At 45.4% G+C, this 22688-nt stretch overlaps 1 protein-coding gene across 1 annotated transcript in view; it reads left to right on the top strand.

The window, feature by feature from the left end:
- LOC123765089 (uncharacterized) overlaps nucleotides 1-22688 on the top strand; it is a 158098-nt gene that overhangs the window by 23928 nt on the left and 111482 nt on the right. Inside the window, 4 exon segments of the mRNA XM_069333529.1 lie at nucleotides 5481-5646; nucleotides 7948-8018; nucleotides 8645-8878; nucleotides 17601-17766. Coding sequence (XP_069189630.1) covers nucleotides 5481-5646; nucleotides 7948-8018; nucleotides 8645-8878; nucleotides 17601-17766 — 637 coding nt within the window.

The raw sequence follows: 22688 nt of genomic DNA, 5'->3' as shown, positions 1-22688 counted from the left end.
ATTATGCTCCTTAATCCTCTCTGCCCCTTACCCTTCTGCCTCTCTCCTCCTCTATCTCTCAACGCCGGACCAACCGAGTTGTGGTGGGTATGTGGGCCAGCAGGCCGCTCCATACAACAGCCTTGTGCGCCAAACTTTCACAAGTCAAGCCTGGTCTCGGGCCGGGCTTGGGGAGTAGAAGAACTCCCAGAACCCCATCAACCAGGTATCAACCAGGTATCAACGAATCCCTGCTTCTCAGGCCCGCTTTGCCTGTGAGCCTCTCTCAGCCCCCCTGTACTACCTCTCATACTCTCCTCACAACCACTCATCACAGATGGTACTGCATCTGTCTCTCACTTACAGATTACACTAATTAAAACAACTAGACAGAATAGCTCTGTGAGTTCTGGGAACAGTTTACGTTTCCAAGGTATGATACACCAATGCAGATGGAGTAACAAACAAAACAGAGGAAATAAAACAAAGGTTTAAGTGAAATAGAACCTGATGTAATAGAAATAGTGGAAACTGAAATAAATTATATGATCTGAGATGCAATATTTCCAAGGGGATTCCAAGTAATTAGGAAAGAAAGAAAACATAGATATGGAGGTGGAGTGGGATTACTAATAAAACAAAATTGGAAGCTTGAGGAAGTGGAAGATGAAATAACAAAGGGATACTCAGCCTGCATCATTGGGACGCTGACAGTAGATGGGAAAAGAACAGTGGTCCTGGTAATATACAATTCCACATCAATAGCAGAAGACCCAGACTCGAATTCGAATAAGCACACATGCACGCACTCGCACACACAAACATCCCACACCCACCCACACCCACCCACGCACACCCACACCCACCCACACCCACCCACCCACACACACACACGCACACCCACACACACACACACACACCCACCCACACACACACACACACACACACACACACACACACACACACACACACACACACACACACACACACACACACACACACACCCTCCCCCCCCCCACACACACACACTGCATGTTTGAATTTAAAAAGTACCTTCATACAAAGAGCAACTTTCCCGATGAAAATAACTAAACCAATACAGCCGACACACGAACGTGTTCCTGTGGTGCAGCTGGAAACATAAATGTTAAATGAAATACTGAGTCTACCATCAACAGGTGTTTATTGCTCATATTCCAGACTGGTGGCGGGACATCAAAGCCTCGGCAGGGGAGGCAGGGAGGGTGGCAGATGGGGCAGACGGGGCAGGGGAGGCAGGGAGGGTGGCAGATGGGGCAGACGGGGCAGGGAAGGCAGGGAGGGTGGCAGATGGGGCAGACGGGGCAGGGGAGGCAGGGAGGGTGGCAGATGGGGCAGGGAAGGCAGGGGGAGGCAGGCAGACCGCTGAAGATGGATTTAGTAAGGGGACAAGTGAAAGTGATGGATGTGGGTAGGAGAGGAAGATGGGAACTGAAAGCGATAAAGGAAGACTCGAAGTGAAAAGAAAAAGATGGATATTGGGAGGGAGGGAGGGTGGGGGGAGGGAGGGAGAATGATGGAACAGTGGAGGACGGAAGGTAGGAAGGAGAGGGAGATAGAGCGCTTGGAGGGAGGTAGCTGGGAGGGAAGGAGCTGGGAGTGAGGATGCTGAGAGGGAGGGTGGGAGGGAGGGAGCTAGGAGATCAGGAGGGGGCAATTAAGGAAGTTAGGAGAAAGGGAAGGTGCTGGTAGAGTAGGAGCTTGAAGGGAGGAAGTTAGGAGAAAGGGGCTAGGATGGCCAAGTGAACTATGAGGAAGCGAGCTGAGAGGAAGGGAGCTAGGGAATTGCGAGTATACTTGGATACGTAAATATGCTTGGGTCCGTGATTATGCTTGGGTCTGGGGGTTATACTTGCATCTGGGAGCCTCTCACAGTCTCACAACACGTACTCTGACGCAAGAGTATGTGAGCAGCGCGATAAAAGGCTCGTCCGGGTGCAAGATGGCAGAGCTCGTAGGAGGCGCATCTTGCAGTGACCAACGAGTTAAACACACTCACTCAGAAGCTCGTGGAGCGAGATAATCACTTGGCAGAAGTGAATGGCTGTTATACAATGCATCATTTCTCGCCTTACTGCGTTGAGCAACGCTTAAACGGACCACCAAGAGCTCCCGACCGCCATCCAATTAAAAGGTAATCGCCCCCCTCCAGCGGACACTTGTTCGCTCTTCTCAGCTGTGTAAACTTACTCCGTCAACACCACCTTTACAGAGCACTGTGCATTATGTAGATTCCATTAAGATATGCAAGCAGAACTTGGCCATTATAGGCTTGTATCATTGGCCAGAAGGAAGAACTTCCCCGGTCATTATAGGCCTGTATCATCTGCTAGAAGGAAGAACTTAGTTGATCAACACAGATGTGGATCTCATGGACCATTTCGGTCATCGTCCATTTCGTTCTCTTGAATTGCCACTCCGTACAAAGTACAACCTTCTGACATAACCTGAGACGTACGAACCCAAGCAACCCACTTATCCTGTCGAGTCCGATGCATAGAAAACGTAGATATTTGTGAGCCGTTATGTTTCATAGTAGGTTGGATTTGTAACGTTGGTTACCACAACTCGGCCTATTAGTTGAGAAGATGGGCTGACTGGACACAATCTTGGTCAGCTGTGAGATTACTGTGGAGGAGTCTGAGTGAAGGATCCTGAGTGGATGGTCTTAAGTGGAGAGCCCTGAGTGGAGGATAAATGTAAGTGGCTCGAAGATTAGTCACATAATGACTTCAGAAGTTGGAGCCCCAGAGACATTTAGCCAAGACAATTTAGTTTTTGTGAACTGGTTATAATTTGCCTTTGATGCCGCGCCCCCCTCCCCGCCTCCCCCCCCCCCCAGCGGTCCAGAAGAAGGTGTTGGGACTTGACCTTTTCTCATGAAGTCCATGGGAAAAGGACTTCTCATGAAGTCCATGAGAAAAAAAAAGTGAACTTCATTTCCTTTTCTGATTAGAAACGTCGGTTTATTTTCATGTTGGTAAATGTAAAATAAATGTATTGTTAATTATTATTCATCAAAGCAATTATGAATAACCTCCACATACAAAGATGCTTTACAACAAATCCTTTTATCATGACTTACGATGCTGTGAAGACAACAAAGTCTACCTTCATTGTTTATTTTTTTTAATTCTTGTTTTATTCGCCCCCTTTTCCCTTAGCCCGTCCTAAAGTGATCCAGAATAATCGACATACCTTTGCTCCCTCGACCTCAAAATATCACTCTTCCTGCCATTAAGACACCCACATTTCTTCTCTATATTTCCATTCAGCCGCAGCTTGCCAATGTGCATTCAAATTCATTTTTATATTTAATCTGAATCCGTTCAGAGAGAAGGAGAGAGAGAGAGAGAGAGAGAGAGAGAGAGAGAGAGAGAGAGAGACAGAGACAGAGACAGAGACAGAGACAGAGACAGAGACAGAGACAGACAGACAGACAGACAGACAGACAGACAGAGACAGAGACAGGCAGAGACATATGACAGGCGATTTTCTTATATTTTCTTCGCTTTCTTGTGTGAATCTTAGCATGGCATTACAGCTTTACTTGAGCATGCATTATGGGCTAGCCAGCGTGTATCTAGTGGCATGCATGTTATGGGAAAAAGGGGGTTATCATGTTGATATGACAATTCAGTGGCCCTGGGTTCGAATCTTCACTGAGGAGACCGTGACTGAGTGTGTCGCTCGACTTCAGGTATTTCGTGTTATTTTTTGTTATTATATGTCATCATGGGAGAAGAGATAGGTAGATATACCTCTCCACTGTCCCAAAGGATAGAATAGAGGCTGGGTATATCTTTCCTATGCTTGCGTTGACTGATGTAGTGAGTTCAGTTCTAGGGACGTGATGCTTCGTTAATGCTTCAGCGACAACGCTTGCTAACTGCTACTCAAATACCAAAAAAACGTAAATATTAAAAAAGATATGTGTAGTGATTTCGTGTATTGTATTATAAGAATAAGGCGGTGAGGAGAGAGGGAGCAGCAGCTGGATATGACCGGCCAGCCACCACAGTCAGCCCGGGACGCCCACCGCAGGTATCGGAAAATACTCGCCAGTCTATACTGGTGTAATGGAACTCGTATCCAGCATGATTACCGTCTCTTACAAGTCTGGGGAGCAATGGCGCCGCCTTCAGAAACAGTTTCCTGTTGAGAGGGAAGTCAACTGGTGGCTTTTATACTACGGCAAATTTCAGTTAGGAATGTTAGGAGTTATAACATGTAAATTGTGAGAGGGAGACTTTGAGGGGGAGGACAGGTCTGTTGTACCATATAGGTAGTGGTGGGTTGAGAGGACATGATGTTTGCGTTCATACATAACATCAGTGGAGCAGTGTTGCCGGAGCGCCGCCCCGGCACCTTTGCTAGTGAATGATGGAATGGGGGAAAGGGCGAGAGGATGAGGGGAAAGAGGAAAGAAAGCTTGTGGATGATGGTTGATCGTGGCAGGAAAATATTAGGAAAACATCACTAATAAGTTAAAAATGCTATGATAATTCTTCGTTTTCTTATAGATTCAATAATATTTCAATTGTTGTATATTTAAAAAGTAATGAGGCTGAATTGTACGGTAGGAATGTGGAAACATAATAATACCCGCGGCACGTGAACGCTTCGTGTTCATTTATGTCAGAGAAATGATATGAGACAAAATTGCCAACCTAAAGTAGCCAATCACTGCCCACCACCAGTGTGTGATGCTCTGAGCCTTGCACTCCGTATGGTACAGTGTTGGCAGGGTAGGATGGGATCCACCTTCCCCAAATTTCTTCCCACCAAGGCAAATATTCCCTCGTACTCATTGTTAATATATTTATATAACCTTTTTTTCGCAGTCGTAATATTCCTCCTATTTCCTATGCTTCCCGACCTCGTGAAAGTGGGACACGCGGTAATCCTATGTGAATTATAATTTGTTTACAGCATTTATGTTTATTAACCCCTGAAACTTCCTTGTGTATTCAATGAGTCGCTTCTCTTAAATATGAAATACCCTTCCAGATAAAATATGTATAAATCATTTTTATATAACCTTAATAAAGCCAAACAAACAAGAGCGATGCTGCAACTAAATGATTAAAGTTGACCAGACCACACACTAGAAAGTCAAGAGACGACGACGACGTTTCGGTCCATCCTGGACCACTGGACCATTATCGAGTCGATTGGACCATTATCACAATCGACTTCATAATGGTCCAGGACGGACCGAAACGTCGTCGTCTCTTCACTTTCTAGTGTGTGGTCTGGTCAACATCTTTCAGTCACGTTATTGTGACTCCTCATCTATAAATGATTAAAATTTTAAAATTAAACTCAATTAAAGACTGACAAGATAATGACGACTTTTCCTTCGCCGCCTTGGTGCTACATAGCCTTCCCGGTTTGGTGCCTTCTTTTAATTACTTACTTCCTTCGCCGCCACTACCTGGGTTGTCCTGGTGGTGGTGTAGATCTACAGTAGCCAGGAGCGGACGGAGCAGCTGCTGCGGGCGTCCGGGGACCTGACGGCCCAGTGGATGGTCACCTCCCCCGACGACACTATGGTAGTGGACTTCGTCAGCGACGAGTACACCACCTATTACGGCTTCCTCCTCGCCTACCGCTACGAGCCCCGAGGTCAGAGCTTGTCCGCCCGCTTGTACCGTGTCCATATGTGGGCGACTGTATGTTGCATGTGCTATGATATGTCCTCATATGTATTCCAAGTGCTATATTATGTCCTCGTTAATCTTCAAAGTCTATAGTATGTCCTCATGTATCGTTCAAGTGCTATGATATGTCCTCATATATCTTTCTAGTGTTATATTATGTGCTCGTACAGCTTCCAAGTGCTGTAACGTCATAATGGCTATGAACACATTGTTTATGAACACCATGGCTATGAACACCATGGCTATGAACACCATGGCTATGAACACCATGGCTATGAACACCATGGCTATGAACACCATGGCTGTGAACACCATGGCTATGAACACCATGGCTATGAACACCATGGCTGTGAACACCATGGCTATGAACACCATGGCTATGAACACCATGGCTATGAACACCATGGCTATGAACACCATGGCTATGAACACCATGGCTATGAACACCATGGCTATGAACACCAAACATGCAAGTGTTCAGGCGACGAAAGTAACTCGCCAGAGATATTTATTCTGGGTAATTTTGGCTGTAATATTGCCAGCGACGGAGGAGCTCTTTTCTTATGGGCATATTGGAAAAATTGGATCTTTATGACCAAAGACCTTGGAAAATGTGCACTAGCTTTTATTTCAGCTATTAACTTCGTAGTTGAGAGTCAATATTTGGCTTTCGGCTAGCCCTGAGTCCGTAGTCACTCTGGCTAGCTAGTCCTGGGTTCCCTGGGTGCTCTGGCTAGCTAGTCTTTGGTCTGGCTAGCCAATCCTTAGGTCCCTAGGTCACCTGCCTCAGTGTGAAGAGCATATATTTGTCATCAACTGCATTTTAATTTTTATCTGTCCTTTTTTTCTGTCTTATTTTCGATCTCATTATATTGATATTTATTGCTTCTTTCCTTCCTTTAACTTATATTTCTTCTTATTAACTTATATTTCTCCTTATTAACTTATATTTCTCCTTATCTTACTATGTCGTTTACTGTGATCTTTATCATAATGTGGGCCGTGGGCGGCTGTGTTGTGGGTGTTAGTATCAGGCCCACACACCGCAAATATAAGGTATCAGGAGAAAGCACTAAGCCATTACGACTATATAGCACTTGGAAGGGATATGAGGCTGAGGATTTAGGATGGGACAGAGGGGAAGGAATGGTGCCCAAATACTTGGACGGTCGGGGGATTGAACGCCGGCCTGCAAGAAGCGAGACCGTCGCTCTACCGTCCAGTCCAAGTGGACTGGACGGTAGAGCAACGGTCTCGCAAGTGGATTTTGCTTTACTTAGAGCCTGTACTTGCGCCCATTCTCGGTATATACATTGATATGTGTAACTTGCTTATCAAGACTGTAACTTGCCTATCATAACAGTAACTTGCTTATCAAGACTGTAACTTGCTTATCAAGACTGTAACTTGCCTATCATAACTGTAACTTGCTTATCAGGACTGTAACTTGCCTATCATAACAGTAACTTGCTTATCAAGACTGTAACTTGCTTATCAAGACTGTAACTTGCTTATCAAGACTGTAATTTGCTTATCAAGACTGTAACTTGCTTATTAAGACTGTAACTTGCTTATCTGAGTTCATTATATGCCAATGTATCCTCTTTCCACTACCGCCCACTTGATGGGGTATAAAGTGGAGAATAAGTAAAGCAAACTAGCAAGTGTTGTAGAGGAGGGAGGAGCTGGTCGCGGGCCACCGGCCTGGAGTCCTGGGGCCAGATTCACGAAAACACTTACACAAGCACTTACGCAAGCACTTACGAACGTGTACATCTTTCCTCAATCTTTGACGGCTTTGGTTACATTTATTAAACAGTTTACAAGCATGAAAACTTCCCATTCAACTGTTGTTATTGTTATAAACAGCCTCCTGGTGCTTCGGAGCTCAATGACTGTTAAATAATTGTAAACAAAGCCGCCAAAGATTGAGAAAAGATGTACGGGTTCGTAAGTGCTTTCGTGAATCAGGTCCCTGTTCTTGATCACTGGGGAGCCGGTCGGCCTAGCGGACAGCACGCGGGACTTATAATCCTGTGGTCCTGGGTTCGATCCCAGGGGCCGGCGAGAAACAATGGGCAGAGTTTCTTTCACCCTATGCTCCTGTTACCTAGCAATAAATTAGGTACCTGAGTGTTAGTCAGCTGTCACGGGCTGCTTCCTGGGGGTGGAGGCCTGGTCGAGGACCGGGCCGCGGGGACACTAAAAGCCCCGAAATCATCTCAAGATAACCTCAAGATAACTGTTGTTGTTGTTGTGTCCACAGCCTGTGTCAACGGAGGAGTGACTGTGGCCGAGGAGCACCTCATAGCGCTCCCGACACTCAACCTTCACGGGGTGAGTACCTCCCGTGGCCAAGGTGGCGGACGGAAAGGGAGAGAGAGGGGAAGAAAAGGGGGGTCAAGGAGAGGGAGAAGGTCAAAGGGAGCTGAAAGGAAGAGGTAGCAAGAAGGGAGGGAAGGAAGCGAAGAAGACATTAAATGTTTTCCATCGGGTGTATTATCTCTAATTATTATTTAAGTTTGCAATCATTAATATTGGTTCTCTTGTTATGAGTATATTTCTGCCTCATGTTAAGCACTGTGTATTAAATGTCCTGGGGCCAGATTCACGAAAGCACTTACGCATGCACTCACGAACGTGTACATCTTTCCTCAATCTTTGACGGCTTTGGTTACATTTATTAAACAGTTTACAAGCATGAAAACTTCCCACTCAACTGTTGTTATTGTTATAAACAGCCTCTTGGTGCTTCGGAGCTAATTAACTGTTTAATAATTGGAAACAAAGCCATCAAAGATTGAGAAAAGATGTACAGGTTCGTAAGGGCTCACGTAAGTGCTTCGTGAATCTGGCCCTACTAGTTGACAGTTATTGACTTATAACTTTTGGGCTATTTGCTGAGATATACACCGAGGTACTCCCAAGTACTTCAACACACACACCAAGTCCCTCCACCACAGGTCCTTCCGGGGCCTCGCCTACAGAAGCAGCCGTACCAATTGACGTCGAAGAAGGAGAAACTGAAGAAGGAGGTGCCGAAGGGCGGCCCCGCCGAGCGGCCCACCATGACCTGGCTGGCGCTGGCCCAGTACCCAGCCTTCACCAACTGCACCTGGAGGATAGCCGTCGACACCCGCAACATTGTCAAGCTCGATGTTCTCCGCTTCAACACGGGCGCTAAGGACGTCATGTCGGTGAGTGGGGCCGCGCGGTGATGAACACGGTGTGTGTTTGTGTATGTGGATTCCTGCTTGAATGTGTGTTGATTCCTGCTTGTATGTGTGTTTGTGGATTCCTGCTTGTATGTGTGTTTGTGGATTCCTGCTTGAATGTGTGTTGATTCCTGCTTGTATGTGTGTTTGTGGATTTCTGATTGAATGTGTGTTTGTTGATTTCTGATTGAATGTGTGTTTGTTGATTTCTGAGTGTATGTGTGTTTGTTGATTTCTGATTGAATGTGTGTTTGTTGATTTCTGCTTGAATGTGTGTTTGTGTTCCCCCATCGCTAATATATCAGTATTTGTGGTGGGTTAATTTGACTTAATACATCGGCAACCCGACTTACACGATGCATTTTTCCTATGGTATAATAATAAAAACCTATATTTTCTCAAATATTTATTAATCATATTTTAAAGTGTTTGTATATGCCTAAGAAGGCCTACGTAATTTTAATAAGGAATTAAATTTAATTAATACAATAATTAATTTTATTTTAATAAGGAATTTAGAATAAAGGTTGTAAGTAAATCTAACACGTCTTAGATTTAGATCATTACAGCTTTGATCATTCAGGCTGACAAATTAGAGACTGAGGTTGTTCACATGTTATTGTTACCTATTGTGAACAGGACGGCTTGCTTAGGTAAGGCTTAACAGAAAACACACACACACACACACACACACACACACACACACACACACACACAGACACACACACACACACACACACACACACACACACACACACACACACACACACACACACACACACACGCACACACACACACAGACACACACACACACACACACACACACACACACACACACACACACACACACGCACACACACACACAGACACACGCACACACACACACACACACACACACACACAGACACACACACGCTTGGAGACGCTTGGAGATTCACTCACCTATTGTGTTAGCAGGACGGTAAGATACTTGGAACCCCTGTGGGTAAGGTTGCATTATAGCAATGACTAGGTCAGGAAGGGCGTCTAGGTCCAGCAGTATTATGATTGAGGAAGAAGATAGGTTTGTGGAGAAGATGATTGGGAAATTTGTAGAGAAGAGGGATGTTTGGATAGGTGATCTAATCCAGGGGATTAAAAGTGAAGTCTTTAATAAGATACAGGGCGAGGTTCAAAGACTCAAACAAGAGTTTATGGATTATATTCAAGAGGAAATCAGGAAGAGCAGGGTAGAATGGCAAGGAGAAATATCTAGGCTTACTAATGAATTTGGCAGGAATAAGGGAAGCTTGGCAGGGGAAGGGGAAGTAGTAGTAGTAGGTGGAGTAGCGGGTGTAGGAGGGGTGGGGGTCAGCCAGGGAGAGGGCCACCAGCATGACCCTGAACTGAGAAAGAGGACAATCATAATCCATGGATTACTTGAAGCCAGGGCACCATCGAGGCAGGAAAGGATGGAGATTGAGGATTTGGAACTACAGGGGATCTTGAGAGACATGAGAGCCCAGATGGCAGGGAATGAGGTGCAAGTCCACCGACGCATTGGACCATACAACTGTAACAGGAAACGACCTGTCCTGGTACAGTTCACTAACGAAGAGGCAGTGGATTACATACTGCATCACAAACACCTACTCAGAGGTAGCGAAAATTACTACAACGTATTTATTGACAAATTCATGACGAAGGAGGAACAGATTGCCCACAGAGCAAGCAAACAACAATACGACTCTTCCCATTTGAGCGCAGCTACACACCCCAGTGCTAATCCACCCCATGCTAACCAGCTCACACGTGCTTCTCAGGTCACCCCTTTCCCAAATCAGCCGCCCCTGCTTATCTCCCCAGCACATCCCTTGACCCCTCTGACCCCACTGGAGTCAAATTCATCCCACATTCCAAGGACCCCCTCATCACCTCAACCCCCAAAACCCGTCCAGCCCTCGTCCCCTCAACCCCCAAAACCCACCCAGCTCTCATCTCCTCAACCCCCAAATCCCATCCAGACCTCATCCCCTCAACCCCAAGAACCCACCCAGACCTCATCCCCTCAACACCCAAAGCCTACCCTGCCCTCACCCCTCCTCATCCCCTCTCCTTCCATGTGACCCCCCACCCTTGCGAGGGAGGTGGGAGGTCCCCCCCACCCCCTCTATCCATCCCCCTCCCAACCTCTCAACCTCTATCTGTCTCCCAACCTTACGCCATCTCCCAACCCCTCTATGCCCTCCCTAATCTTCAGACCCAGTATGCCCTTCCTACTCCAGACCTACCTACCCAGGCCCTACCCCAGACCCTCCTACCTACCTTCCTAGAAGCCCAGCCCCCAGTAGCCCCCCAAGCACCCCTCCTGAACTCTTTCACCCCCCATACACCCCCCGGACCCCCCCAGACACCCCCTGGATCCCCCCGGACATCCCCCGGACCCTCCCCGCCCCCAGTCATCCCCCAGACACCCCCCAGATCCCCCAGATCCCCTCTGCCCCCAGTCACCCCCCAGACATCCCCCAGATCCCCCCAGACCCCCAGAGAAAGGGAGAACTCTGGTACAAGAGTTTCCATGAAGAATCTCAAGGTTTGGTACACCAATGCTGATGGGGTATCTAATAAAGCAGAAGAGATAAAAGAAAGAGTGAGTGAAGCAGATCCTGACATAGTTGCAATTGTGGAAACTAAAATTAATGACATGATCTCAGATGCTATCTTTCCTGAAGGGTACCAGGTGATACGAAAAGAGAGGACACAGAGACAGGGAGGGGGAGTAGCACTCCTAATAAAGCGGAAATGGAAGTTTGAAGACCTGGGAAATCGAGTTACCAATGAGTGCACAAGCTTCATACATGGAACTCTGACAGTAGATGGGAGGAAGATTGTGATCATGGTAATCTACAATCCCCCACCAAACAGTAGAAGACCCAGGCAGGAGTATGATGACAACAACAAAGCATGTATTGATGAACTGCAGAAGGCAGCAACACTAGCCCACAGAATGAGAGCGAAGCTGCTGATCATGGGGGACCTAAATCATGGAGAGATAAATTGGGAATCAAGGAATCCCCATGGAGGGGATGAAACGTGGGGAGCAAAATTAGTAGATGTTATAGACAGGAATTTCCTGACACAACATGTGAAGGAAGACACAAGGGAAAGAGGAGGAGATGCACCGAGCCTATTAGACCTGATTTTCACCCAGAACGTAGAAGATATCGAGAATTTAGAGCATGAAATACCTCTAGGGGCCAGTGACCATTGTGTCCTAGTCTTTGACTACATGATGGAATTCAAAATTATGACCATGGGACAAGAGATCTGGGAAAGGAGAGCTGACTACAGGAAAGGGGACTATATGAGGATAAGGGACTATCTGGGTGAAGTGCAGTGGGAGGAAGAAATTAGAGGAAAAACAGTCCAAGATATGATGGACCTAGTCATACAGAAATGCCAGGAGGCCGAAGAGAGATTTATACCAACGGTAAAGGGAAAAAATAAGAAGGAATATAATAACCCATGGTTTAATAGACAGTGTCAGGAAGCAAAAATGGCCAGCAGGCGGGAGTGGAGGAAGTACAGAAGACAAAGAACAGAGGACAACAGAAGCAGATACAACAGAGCTAGGAACGATTACATTAACATAAGACGAACATCGGAAAGGGACTATGAGAACGATATTGCAATCAAAGCGAAAAAACAACCTAAGTTACTACACAGTCATATAAGAAGAAAAATGTCGGTGAACGACCAAGTGACAAGACTAAGGAAGACAGAGGGGGCATATACTGAAAGTGACAAGGAAATCTGCGAGGCACTGAATGCCAGTTTCCATGGAGTGTTCACTACCGAGCCTGAGCAGCTCCCATTGTTGGAAGGGGTTACCCTAGATGAAAGACTATCAGATATAGAGGTGACAGCAGAGGAGGTAATGAAACAGTTGACAACTCTAGATGCAACTAAAGCAGTTGGACCAGACAAAGTATCACCGTGGATACTAAAAGAAGCAGCACAGGCCCTCAGCGTGCCTCTGGCAATGATCTTTAATGAGTCACTTATGTCAGGAGAATTGCCCAGTTGCTGGAAGAAGGCAAATGTCGTGCCGATCTTCAAGAAAGGAGATAGGGAGGAGGCACTTAACTACAGACCTGTATCACTGACAAGCATCCCCTGTAAAATACTGGAAAGAATAATTAGGCTACGACTGGTTGCACACCTGGAGAACATTAGGTTTGTGAACAAACATCAACATGGGTTCTGGACAGGGAAATCGTGCCTAACAAACCTTCTGGAATTCTATGATAAAATAACGAGGATAAGACAGGACAGAGATGGTTGGGCAGACTGCATATTTCTGGACTGCCAAAAAGCCTTTGATACAGTACCGCACATGAGACTGCTGTTCAAGCTCGAGAGGCAGGCGGGGGTGGGGGGAAAGGTCCTAGAATGGATAAGGAACTACCTAACAGGAAGGAGCCAAAGAGTTACGGTAAGGGGCGAGAAGTCGGACTGGCGAACAGTAACAAGTGGAGTACCACAAGGATCGGTGCTGGGACCAATTCTATTTCTTGTGTATGTTAACGACATGTTTACAGGCGTAGAGTCCTACATGTCGATGTTTGCGGATGATGCAAAGTTGATGAGAAGAGTTGTGACAGATGAGGATTGCAGGATCCTCCAAGAGGACCTGAACAGATTGCAGAGATGGTCAGAGAAATGGCTACTAGAATTCAACACGAGCAAATGTAAAGTTATGGAAATGGGACTAGGAGATAGGAGACCAAAGGGACAGTACACAATGAAGGGGAACAGCCTACCTGTAACGACGCGTGAAAGAGACCTGGGGGTGGACGTAACACCTAATCTATCTCCTGAGGCACATATTAATAGGATAACGACAGCAGCGTACTCTACACTGGCAAAAGTTAGAACATCATTCAGAAACCTAAGTAAGGAGGCATTTAGGGCGCTTTACACTGCCTACGTAAGGCCAGTCTTAGAGTATGCCGCCTCATCATGGAGTCCCCATCTGAAGAAGCATATAATGAAACTGGAAAAGGTTCAGAGGTTTGCAACGAGACTCGTCCCAGAGCTACGAGGGATGGGGTATGAAGAGCGCCTGAGGGAACTGTGCCTTACGACACTAGAAAGAAGAAGGGAGAGGGGGGACATGATAGGAACGTATAAGATACTCAGAGGAATTGACAGAGTGGACATAGACGAAATGTTCACACGGAATAGTAACAGAACGAGAGGACATGGATGGAAGCTTGAAACTCAGATGAGTCACAGAGATGTAAGGAAGTTTTCTTTTAGCGTGAGAGTAGTGGGGAAATGGAATGCACTTCAGGAACAGGTTGTGGAAGCAAATACTATTCATAATTTTAAAACCAGGTATGATAGGGAAATGGGACAGGAGTCATTGCTGTAAACAACCGATGCTCGAAAGGCGGGATCCAAGAGTCAATGCTCGATCCTGCAAGCACATATAGGTGAGTATAGGTGAGTACACACACACACACACACACACACACACACACACACACACACACACACACACACACACACGGCAATATCAAGGCACTTTTGAATAATGCTTCTGCAATATCTGACCTTAATTATTTGTGTCATCTGGCGGCTGGCGTGCAGTTCCTTGCACACACAGGCAGTGAGTGTGTGTGTGTGTGTGTGCTGGTGGTCTCATACCAGGGCTTAATGAAGCAGAATACACTGTAAAAGTCAACCCTGCGGATGCTTGCTTGCTTGCTTGCTTGCGCACGCACACACACACACACACACACACACACACACACACACACACACACACACACACACACACACACACACACACACACTCCATGCACAGTTTCAAATGTAGATATGATAGAGCCCAGTAGGCTCAGGAACCTGTACATCCAGTCCCAGTCTCCTCTGTTTCCACTTTTGTAAGGTGTGTGTGTGTGTGTGCGTGTGTGTGTGTGTGTGTGTGTGTGTGTGTGTGTGTGTGTGTGTGTGTGTATGTGTGTGTGTGTGTGTGTGTGTGTGTGTGTACTTACCAAGTTGAGCTTGCGGGGGTTGAGCTCTGGCTCTTTGGTCCCGCCTCTCAACCGTCAATCAACTGATGGTCATTCACTGTCATTTTCCTTCTTATATAGTTATGTAAAAGTTTCGGTTGTCTCTTTGCTTTGGAGACCATATAATTTTCACAGTTTCTTTCTGCCAATCTTCTTGTGTTTATGTAGTCATTCCTGGCCCTGTTGCATCTAACCCGTTTACCTGTGTCTTTTGTCTTCTGTATATTTCTTCCACTCCCTCTTGCTTCTTGCTTTTGCTTCTTGGCACTGTCTATTGAAACACGGGTTATTATATGTTTTCCTTATATTATATGGTCTCCAATTATATGTTTTATAAGGGAAAGAGATTGAGAGAGGGAAAGAGAGAGAGAGAGGGAAAGTGAGAGAGAGGGAAAGAGAGAGAGAGAGGGAAAGAGAGAGAGATAGGGAAAGTGTTTGTGTGAGAGAGAGGGAAAGTGTTTGTGAGAGAGAGAGGGAAAGTGTTTGAGAGAGAGAGAGAGAGAGAGAGAGAGAGAGAGAGAGAGAGAGAGAGAGAGAGAGAGAGAGAGAGAGAGAGAGAGAGAGAGAGGGAAGAGAAAGAGAGGGAAAGACAGAGAGGGGGAAAGTGTTTGTGAGAGAGAGAGAGGGAAAGAGTTTGAGAGAGAGAGAGAGAGAGAGAGAGAGAGAGAGAGAGAGAGAGAGAGAGAGAGAGAGAGAGAGAGAGAGAGAGAGAGAGAGAGAGAGAGAGAGAGAGAGAGAGAGAGAGAGAGAGAGAGAGAGAGAGAGAGAGAGAGAGAGAGAGAGAGAGAGAGAGAGAGAGAGAGAGAGAGAGAGAGAGAGAGAGAAGGGGGGGGGAGACTTTCATTCCTGCAATTCCCTGTTTTCCTCGTATTGAGTCTCGTTCCAAACTATTTTGATCTTTTCGACCCCTCTCGCAAGTTGGCCAATTTCCCTATTTTCAAAACATGGAGAAACTCTTTGAGATTGAAATTGGTGTTTGTTTTTAACGCTCTTGATTCCTTTCCCGAAATTGTCTCTATTGGTGGCGTCCAATTATTATAGTCTAAATGTCAGTGCCAGAGTGGTAAATGTCAAGACCTGGAAGTTTAATTGAATATCAACACAACTAAATGCGAGTGAGGAGATGAAAGGATTGTTTTGACTGAGGACCACATTGGCGGTTTAATTAGGTACAGCCCCAGCCCCTCAGTCAACCCCCAGTACACAGCAACCCCTGTATTGGGGGTTGACGTGTTTGATTGTTGAAAACAAGGGAGACAGGCAAGTGTCGGGTCTCCAGTTTTGGACAGACAGACAGATATTAGGTACAGCCCTAGCCCTCAGTCAACCCCCAGCCCCTCAGTCAACCCCCAGTACACAGCAACCCCTGTATTGGGGGTTGACTTGTTTGATTGTTGAAAACAAGGGAGACAGGTAAGTGTCGGGTCTCCAGTTTTAGACAGACAGACAGACAAACAAACGTTCTCTCATCTGTATATGTGTATTTTCTAAGAGTGTGGGAGGAGGCCGCGTGTCCTCCGCGACCTTCAACACACGCAGAAGGAACACCTCAAAGCAACACTTGACAAAACAAATCAAATGGTGTTAGCCAAGTCACAGGCAGGAAGCAACCTTCGAGTCTAACTCACACCAGCGCTTCCTTTCCTCAAAAAAGACAGAGCAAAACAAAACAAAAAATGCCCCGGGGAAATCCTCCCTACACGCTTGATGACGGGGTAAAAATTCCACAGTCCACTCTGTCGCCCGCGGGCAAACAGCGTCGGAGGAGTTACTGCCAATAATCCATTATCTCTCACCCCTGCTGCCTTCCTTCCCTCCTTCCCTCTCTCTCCCTTCCCCCTTCCCTCATGCCTCCTTCCCCCCCCCCCTTGTTACCTTTCTCCCCCCTCCCGTTCCCTCATGCTCCCCCTCCTCCCCCCCCCCCATGCTGACCCCAACGCCTGTATTAATATAAACATACGTTTGGTTTTTACACATTGCTGCTAATTTAGGTTAGAATAATATATTGATTTTAATTTAATCTGTATCTTAAAAAATGCAGCCCATCGTTCTGAAGTGACCGCATTTATACTATGTGGTTTAAAGTACACATATGTACTTAAAGTACACATATTTACGTGAAGTAAAGATCATTAGTGATATTGGTCATTTTGCAGTGGAAATTAATATTGTCATGATGGTTGTGTAGTGTAGATGGTTACAGTGATGAAAGCGTGAAGATTGCTGCAGTGATGAAGCTAGTGAGTAGTGAAGATGTTCACAGTGCATCAACATGGACTTGTTCATTTGACATGCATCGAATGAACAAGTCCACAAGGAGGGGAGGGGGGGGGTGGATTTGTGTAAATTGCAATTCTTTTTACCATGTCGTAGCTCAGTCGATTAAGGCAGCGTCTGGGATCCTCTCGGACGTAGGTTCGAACCCTTCGTCACGGCCCTTGTGGATCTGTTCATTTGATACATCACGCTATTGTCATTTCTGTGTGTAAAGATATATACAGGTTTTGTTAATAGCGAGGCAAACTCTTTGACTCTTGGTCCGGGTACATTCAAGTAAATGGTAGACATGATGGAGCAGTAGAGGATGAGGTGTGTGGAGAGACGGTAGTGTGAGCCTCACCCACCTCCTGGACCTTCCCCCGTAGGTGTGGCAGGTGGCGGGCGGGGGAGCCAAGCCCCTGCTGCAGTATGGAGGAGACGACATCCCCCGCAGGAGCTTCCAGTCCTCCAGGCCCCTCGTGGTCACCTTCGTCGCCCAGGAGAAGGACCGAGGCTCCGGATTCCTCATCGACGTCTCCTACATCATGAGAGGTGAGATGCATGCACCACTTATCTACGTAGCAGCAGCTGGCTCATGTGTCTAGGTAGCAGCTGGCTCAGGTGTCTAGGTAGCAGCTGGCTCAGGTGTTTAGGTAGCAGCTGGCTCATGTGTTTACGTAGCAGCTGGCTCATGTGTTTACGTAGCAGCTGGCTCATGTGTCTACGTAGTAGCTGGCTAATATGTCTAGGTAGCAGCTGGCTCATGTGTCTAGGTAGCAGCTGGCTCATGTGTCTAGGTAGCAGCTGGCTCATGTGTCTAGGTAGCAGCTGGCTCAGGTGTCTAGGTAGCAGCTGGCTCATGTTTACTTACTGACAGCTACCACAGGCCGCCGGAAATAATTAAGTCAGTAATTCATGTTCATAATATACTACGATTGGATAAACCAATTTGAAAATAACGAAAAACACTCTGTCAGGCAGGCAAATCGGGCCATGCATACTAAGCCAAATAGTGCAGTTCTGGCTATTAGGAAAGACATATATATATACTTGAAAATTCCAAAAGCCCTTGCTGTTCAAGAGAGAGAGAGAGAGAGGGAGAGGGAGAGAGAGAGAGAGAGAGAGAGAGAGAGAGAGAGAGAGAGAGAGAGAGAGAGAGAGAGAGAGAGGGAGAGAGAGAGAGGGAGAGAGAGAGAGAGAGAGAGAGAGAGAGAGAGAGAGAGAGAGAGAGAGAGAGAGAGAGAGAGAGAGAGAGAGAGAGAGAGAGAGAGAGAGGGAGAGAGAGAGAGAGATGGAGAGAGAGAGAGGGAGAGAGAGAGAGAGAGAGGGAGAAAGAAAGAGAGAGAGAGAGAGAGAGAGAGAGAGAGAGAGAGAGAGAGAGAGAGAGAGAGAGAGACAGAGACAGAGACAGAGATAGAGAGAGAGAGAGAGAGAGAGAGAGAGAGAGAGAGAGGGAGAGAGAGAGAGAGAGCAGTGGAAACCAACACGCAAAACTACGGCATAAGGTTGCATATACGACATTGCCGAGGCATATATATATTCGTGCCACAATGATGCCCGATACAGTTTGTCTGGAGTTGTGAATAGGTGGGTGGCAGGTTGAGCTACGCTTGAGCTGTTTGTCCGTCAGAGTGAATCATGTGCCCAGCACATACCGATCACAGACCGGACGATAGAGAAGCTGGCGACGATAACTATAAATGGAAAGATGGAATATTGCTGTTAGGGTCTGGCGATAGGAATGGGTAATTAGTGGGCAGTAGTGGGGTCATTAATGAGGTAGGCGTAGCAGTCGTTCATGGGGAAGAGATATGTGTTCAGTTTTTTTTTTTTTTTTTAGCAGAGAGGGTAGCGGAAAGGTCTCATCCTTATCTGTGTCAGGTGTAGGGCGGAGGTGTTGTTGTTATAGATTTAGCTACTCGGAACAAGTTCCAAGTAGCACGGGCTATGGTGAGCCCGTAACTTACCTGGCACAGGAGCTGGGCAAGTAGCACGGGCTATGGTGAGCCCGTAGTGGACTTACCTGGCACAGGAGCGGTGCTGTAGTGGAGGTGATTAGCCTGAAGAGGTGGAGTTCCGCGAGCAGGAGAGATGTGTTGTGGGTGATCCACTTACCGCACTCATACGTCTTCTGAATGTTGATCTATTCCCGCTTCTTCTATTTCTTCTTTTTCCTCCCTTCATCCTTCTCTTTTTTTCTCTCCTTTCACTTTTTCCTTCTTTACTCTCTTCCTCCCATTGGCTCCCTTTCATCCTTCCCTTCATCACCCGTTGTTCCCTTTACCACCCTTCCTTTGATCCCCTTCCCTCCATTTCTACCTTAATCGCCACCTCCCTTTCTTTGTAATCCTGCTCTCTCTTCCTTCCTCGCTCTTCTCCTCCCCTGCCCTTGCTCGCCTCATCCTACTGTGAAGTAAATGTTTCATCTCTAACGCGACATTCAGTAGAGTTCAGTATAAAACCCGCGAGACGCAGTGTAACACGGGTTTGTGTCCTCTCTCTTTTCTACCTTCTTTACCCTCTACCCGTATTCTTACTTTTATTTCTAAACCAAGGGACTCCAAAACTTTTAACAAAGCCAACTCCACGCCACGTGGTCCTAAGACGATTGACCGACTTAGGATTCTACACCCAGTATGACGTGACCTAAGCTCTGAACAAAACCCTAGAGTCACCTCTGCTGCCACCACCAGACCAGTAATACAAGAGCAATGATCGAGGTCTGGATCGATCACGCTAATTAATCAACCTAGGGGCTTGATCCCCACTATAAACGATGACCTTGAGTGTGGAATAAATTACACGGTAATGATAATTCCGATTCGATGTTAGAATCGGCGCCCAATGCAACTCTGCCTCGTGTGGACCACGTGACCAGGACAAGTATACACATAAAACACATGGAAACAATAAAATGCAAATTAATAACAAATTTAATTTATTAAAAGAAAACTAAAACAAAATCTAAATGTGTTCACTCCCTATCACTTTAACACTCCCTACTTGACCTGAATGGCAAATGAGAAGACTATTTCTATACATAACAATAGCAACTATACCTTGGGCGACCAGCTAGATGTTTTGGCTGGTCTTGGGGAGAGGTAAGATGTTTGACCTCTTATCCCAGCTGCTCCCGTTTCCACACTGATCTCTTCCTTGTCTGGTCTCCCCCAGACAGAACATTGTATCCTTCCGCCTAGTCAAAGTTCTACCCAGTTACTAGCAAGGTTTAAGTTATAACAATTAAACTCTGTTGTACTTAATTGATCCAGACTGGTTGAATTATTTTACTGAATTAGATTACACAAACATCTAACGGCAAAGCTGTTCCCGATCACAAAAATGGTTATTAAAACTTTGAGAAATATTAGACATGTCAACCCTGCTGACCTATGACCGCCGGTCACTCCGCCTTAAAAGTTAGATCTGATTCGTGACGTCACTGATGGTGACTTAAACTCAATAATTAGAATACTCTTGATATTGTATCCAGTACTATTATACAATACAATTTTAATGCAAAATGAATAAAGGCTAATTTTCTCTAAATTACTGAATACTATAGGATGATTCATTATACGCAGCTATGAACAAAGCGTCGGTTATTTCCACCGCGAATTCCCCTGGGGGTCAGGTCACCATGCGGCTCAGCTTCCCATTCTCTTTTGTCGATAAACCACTCTGGATAATTCTTACAACAGCCTAGTTTGTTACAGCAGTGTCCTCTTGTATATCTTACGGTGAGTAAATGTGGGCCACCATCTATCACTTCTTAAACTCCAGAGTTACCACAGAACTCCACTACGGGCTCACCATAGCCCGTGCTGCTTTGGAACTCTTGTTCCGAGGAGCTGAATCTTAAACAACAATAATACCACAGAACTCATCTGTTGTTGTTAAAGATTCGCTACTTAGAACAAAAACTTGTAAGTAGCACGGGCTATGGTGAGCCCGTAGTGGACTTAAGAACTCATCATACATCAATCATCAACGGATGTAAATTATCAAGCGTCCGTCGCTGTAGGCTTGGCAAGTTGCTCGTGAAGGGGGAGGGAGGGAATTCTTCACATGTATGTTCTGTATAGGTATTCCACATGTGAATGTATTGTATTCACGTGTGTTTTGTGAAGAGAAGGTTGAGGAGAAGAGGTGGTTAGGTAATAATGTTACTAATAAGTAATAATTATGTTGAGTAATTACCCCGGGAGCTTTCCTGACATCTGGAATTTGCATATAGCTGGAATTCTAGTGCGTTTTCACTTTCAACTGCTGCTCTGGTTGAAGGAAAACTTGTAATTATTTTTGAAGAAAAAATGTTTAAGATAGAAATATATTTTTCTGGTAAAATTTTTAAATTTAATCTAACTATATCCTTTAAAGTATAGTTACTCGAGTACATTAGGTGTACTTACTGTGCAGGCACACAAGCGCGCACCCAAGCGTGCTAAAAGTCTAATGTAACAGCCCATCCCTCCACAAGAAGTAATCCCATAATATATATGCACCTGCAAACTTCACTACACCCTACAAATGTAGAAAATATTTGCATAAAACACGCCAGACGCTTGTTTGCCTTCCAAACAGTCTTTTAACAAGATTATGCAAATTCCCGAACAAGCGTTCGCTAACCACCTAGCCGCTCCCCCCCACTGTAGCAAATGACCAAACATAATTAGTATTCAAAATTATACCTCTTGTACTAACATTAGATACCTCCGGCTAATTAGAATCTCCTCTCCCCTGCCCTATGAATATCCCAGCACCATTATTATTTTTTCTCTTAACACGATTCTGGGAATTCCTGTTGGCCTCTACGAGAGGGTGAGTAAAAGGAGGGAGACTATTCAGGGTATTCTTGCCCATTTTCACAACTCTGGCTTTAAGCAATTTGGTCATGTTATCTATTCTGCGTATTTATCGCCATCTTTGGTGTTATTACCAAGAAATTAGGCAAATTTTACGAATTCTGGTAATTTATAAGTTGGATGTTTGTGAAGACTTAATCGTCTTCGAGTATGACCTGTGCATCAGTACTCCAAGTACACATTATATATATATATATATATATATATATATATATATATATATATATATATATATATATATATATATATATATATATATATATATATATATATATATATGTCGTACCTAGTAGCCAGAACGCACTTCTCAGCCTACTATGCAAGGCCCGATTTGCCTAATAAGCCAAGTTTTCTTGAATTAATATATTTTCTCAAATTTGTTTCTTATGAAATGATAAAGCTACCCATTTCATTATGTAAGAGGTTAATTTTTTTAATTGGAGTTAAAATTAACGTAGATATATGACCGAACCTAACCAACCCAACCTAACCTAACCTATCTTTATAGGTTAGGTTAGGTTAGGTAGCCGAAAAAGTTAGGTTAGGTTAGGTCAGGTAGGTTAGGTAGTCGAAAAACAATTAATTCATGAAAACTTGGCTTATTAGGCA

This window comes from Procambarus clarkii, chromosome 29 (assembly GCF_040958095.1).
Source record: "Procambarus clarkii isolate CNS0578487 chromosome 29, FALCON_Pclarkii_2.0, whole genome shotgun sequence".
NCBI classification, from domain to species: Eukaryota; Metazoa; Arthropoda; class Malacostraca; order Decapoda; family Cambaridae; genus Procambarus; species Procambarus clarkii.
The sequence above is the reverse complement of the archived record's forward strand: the minus strand, read 5'-3'. Positions and strand labels throughout refer to the sequence as shown.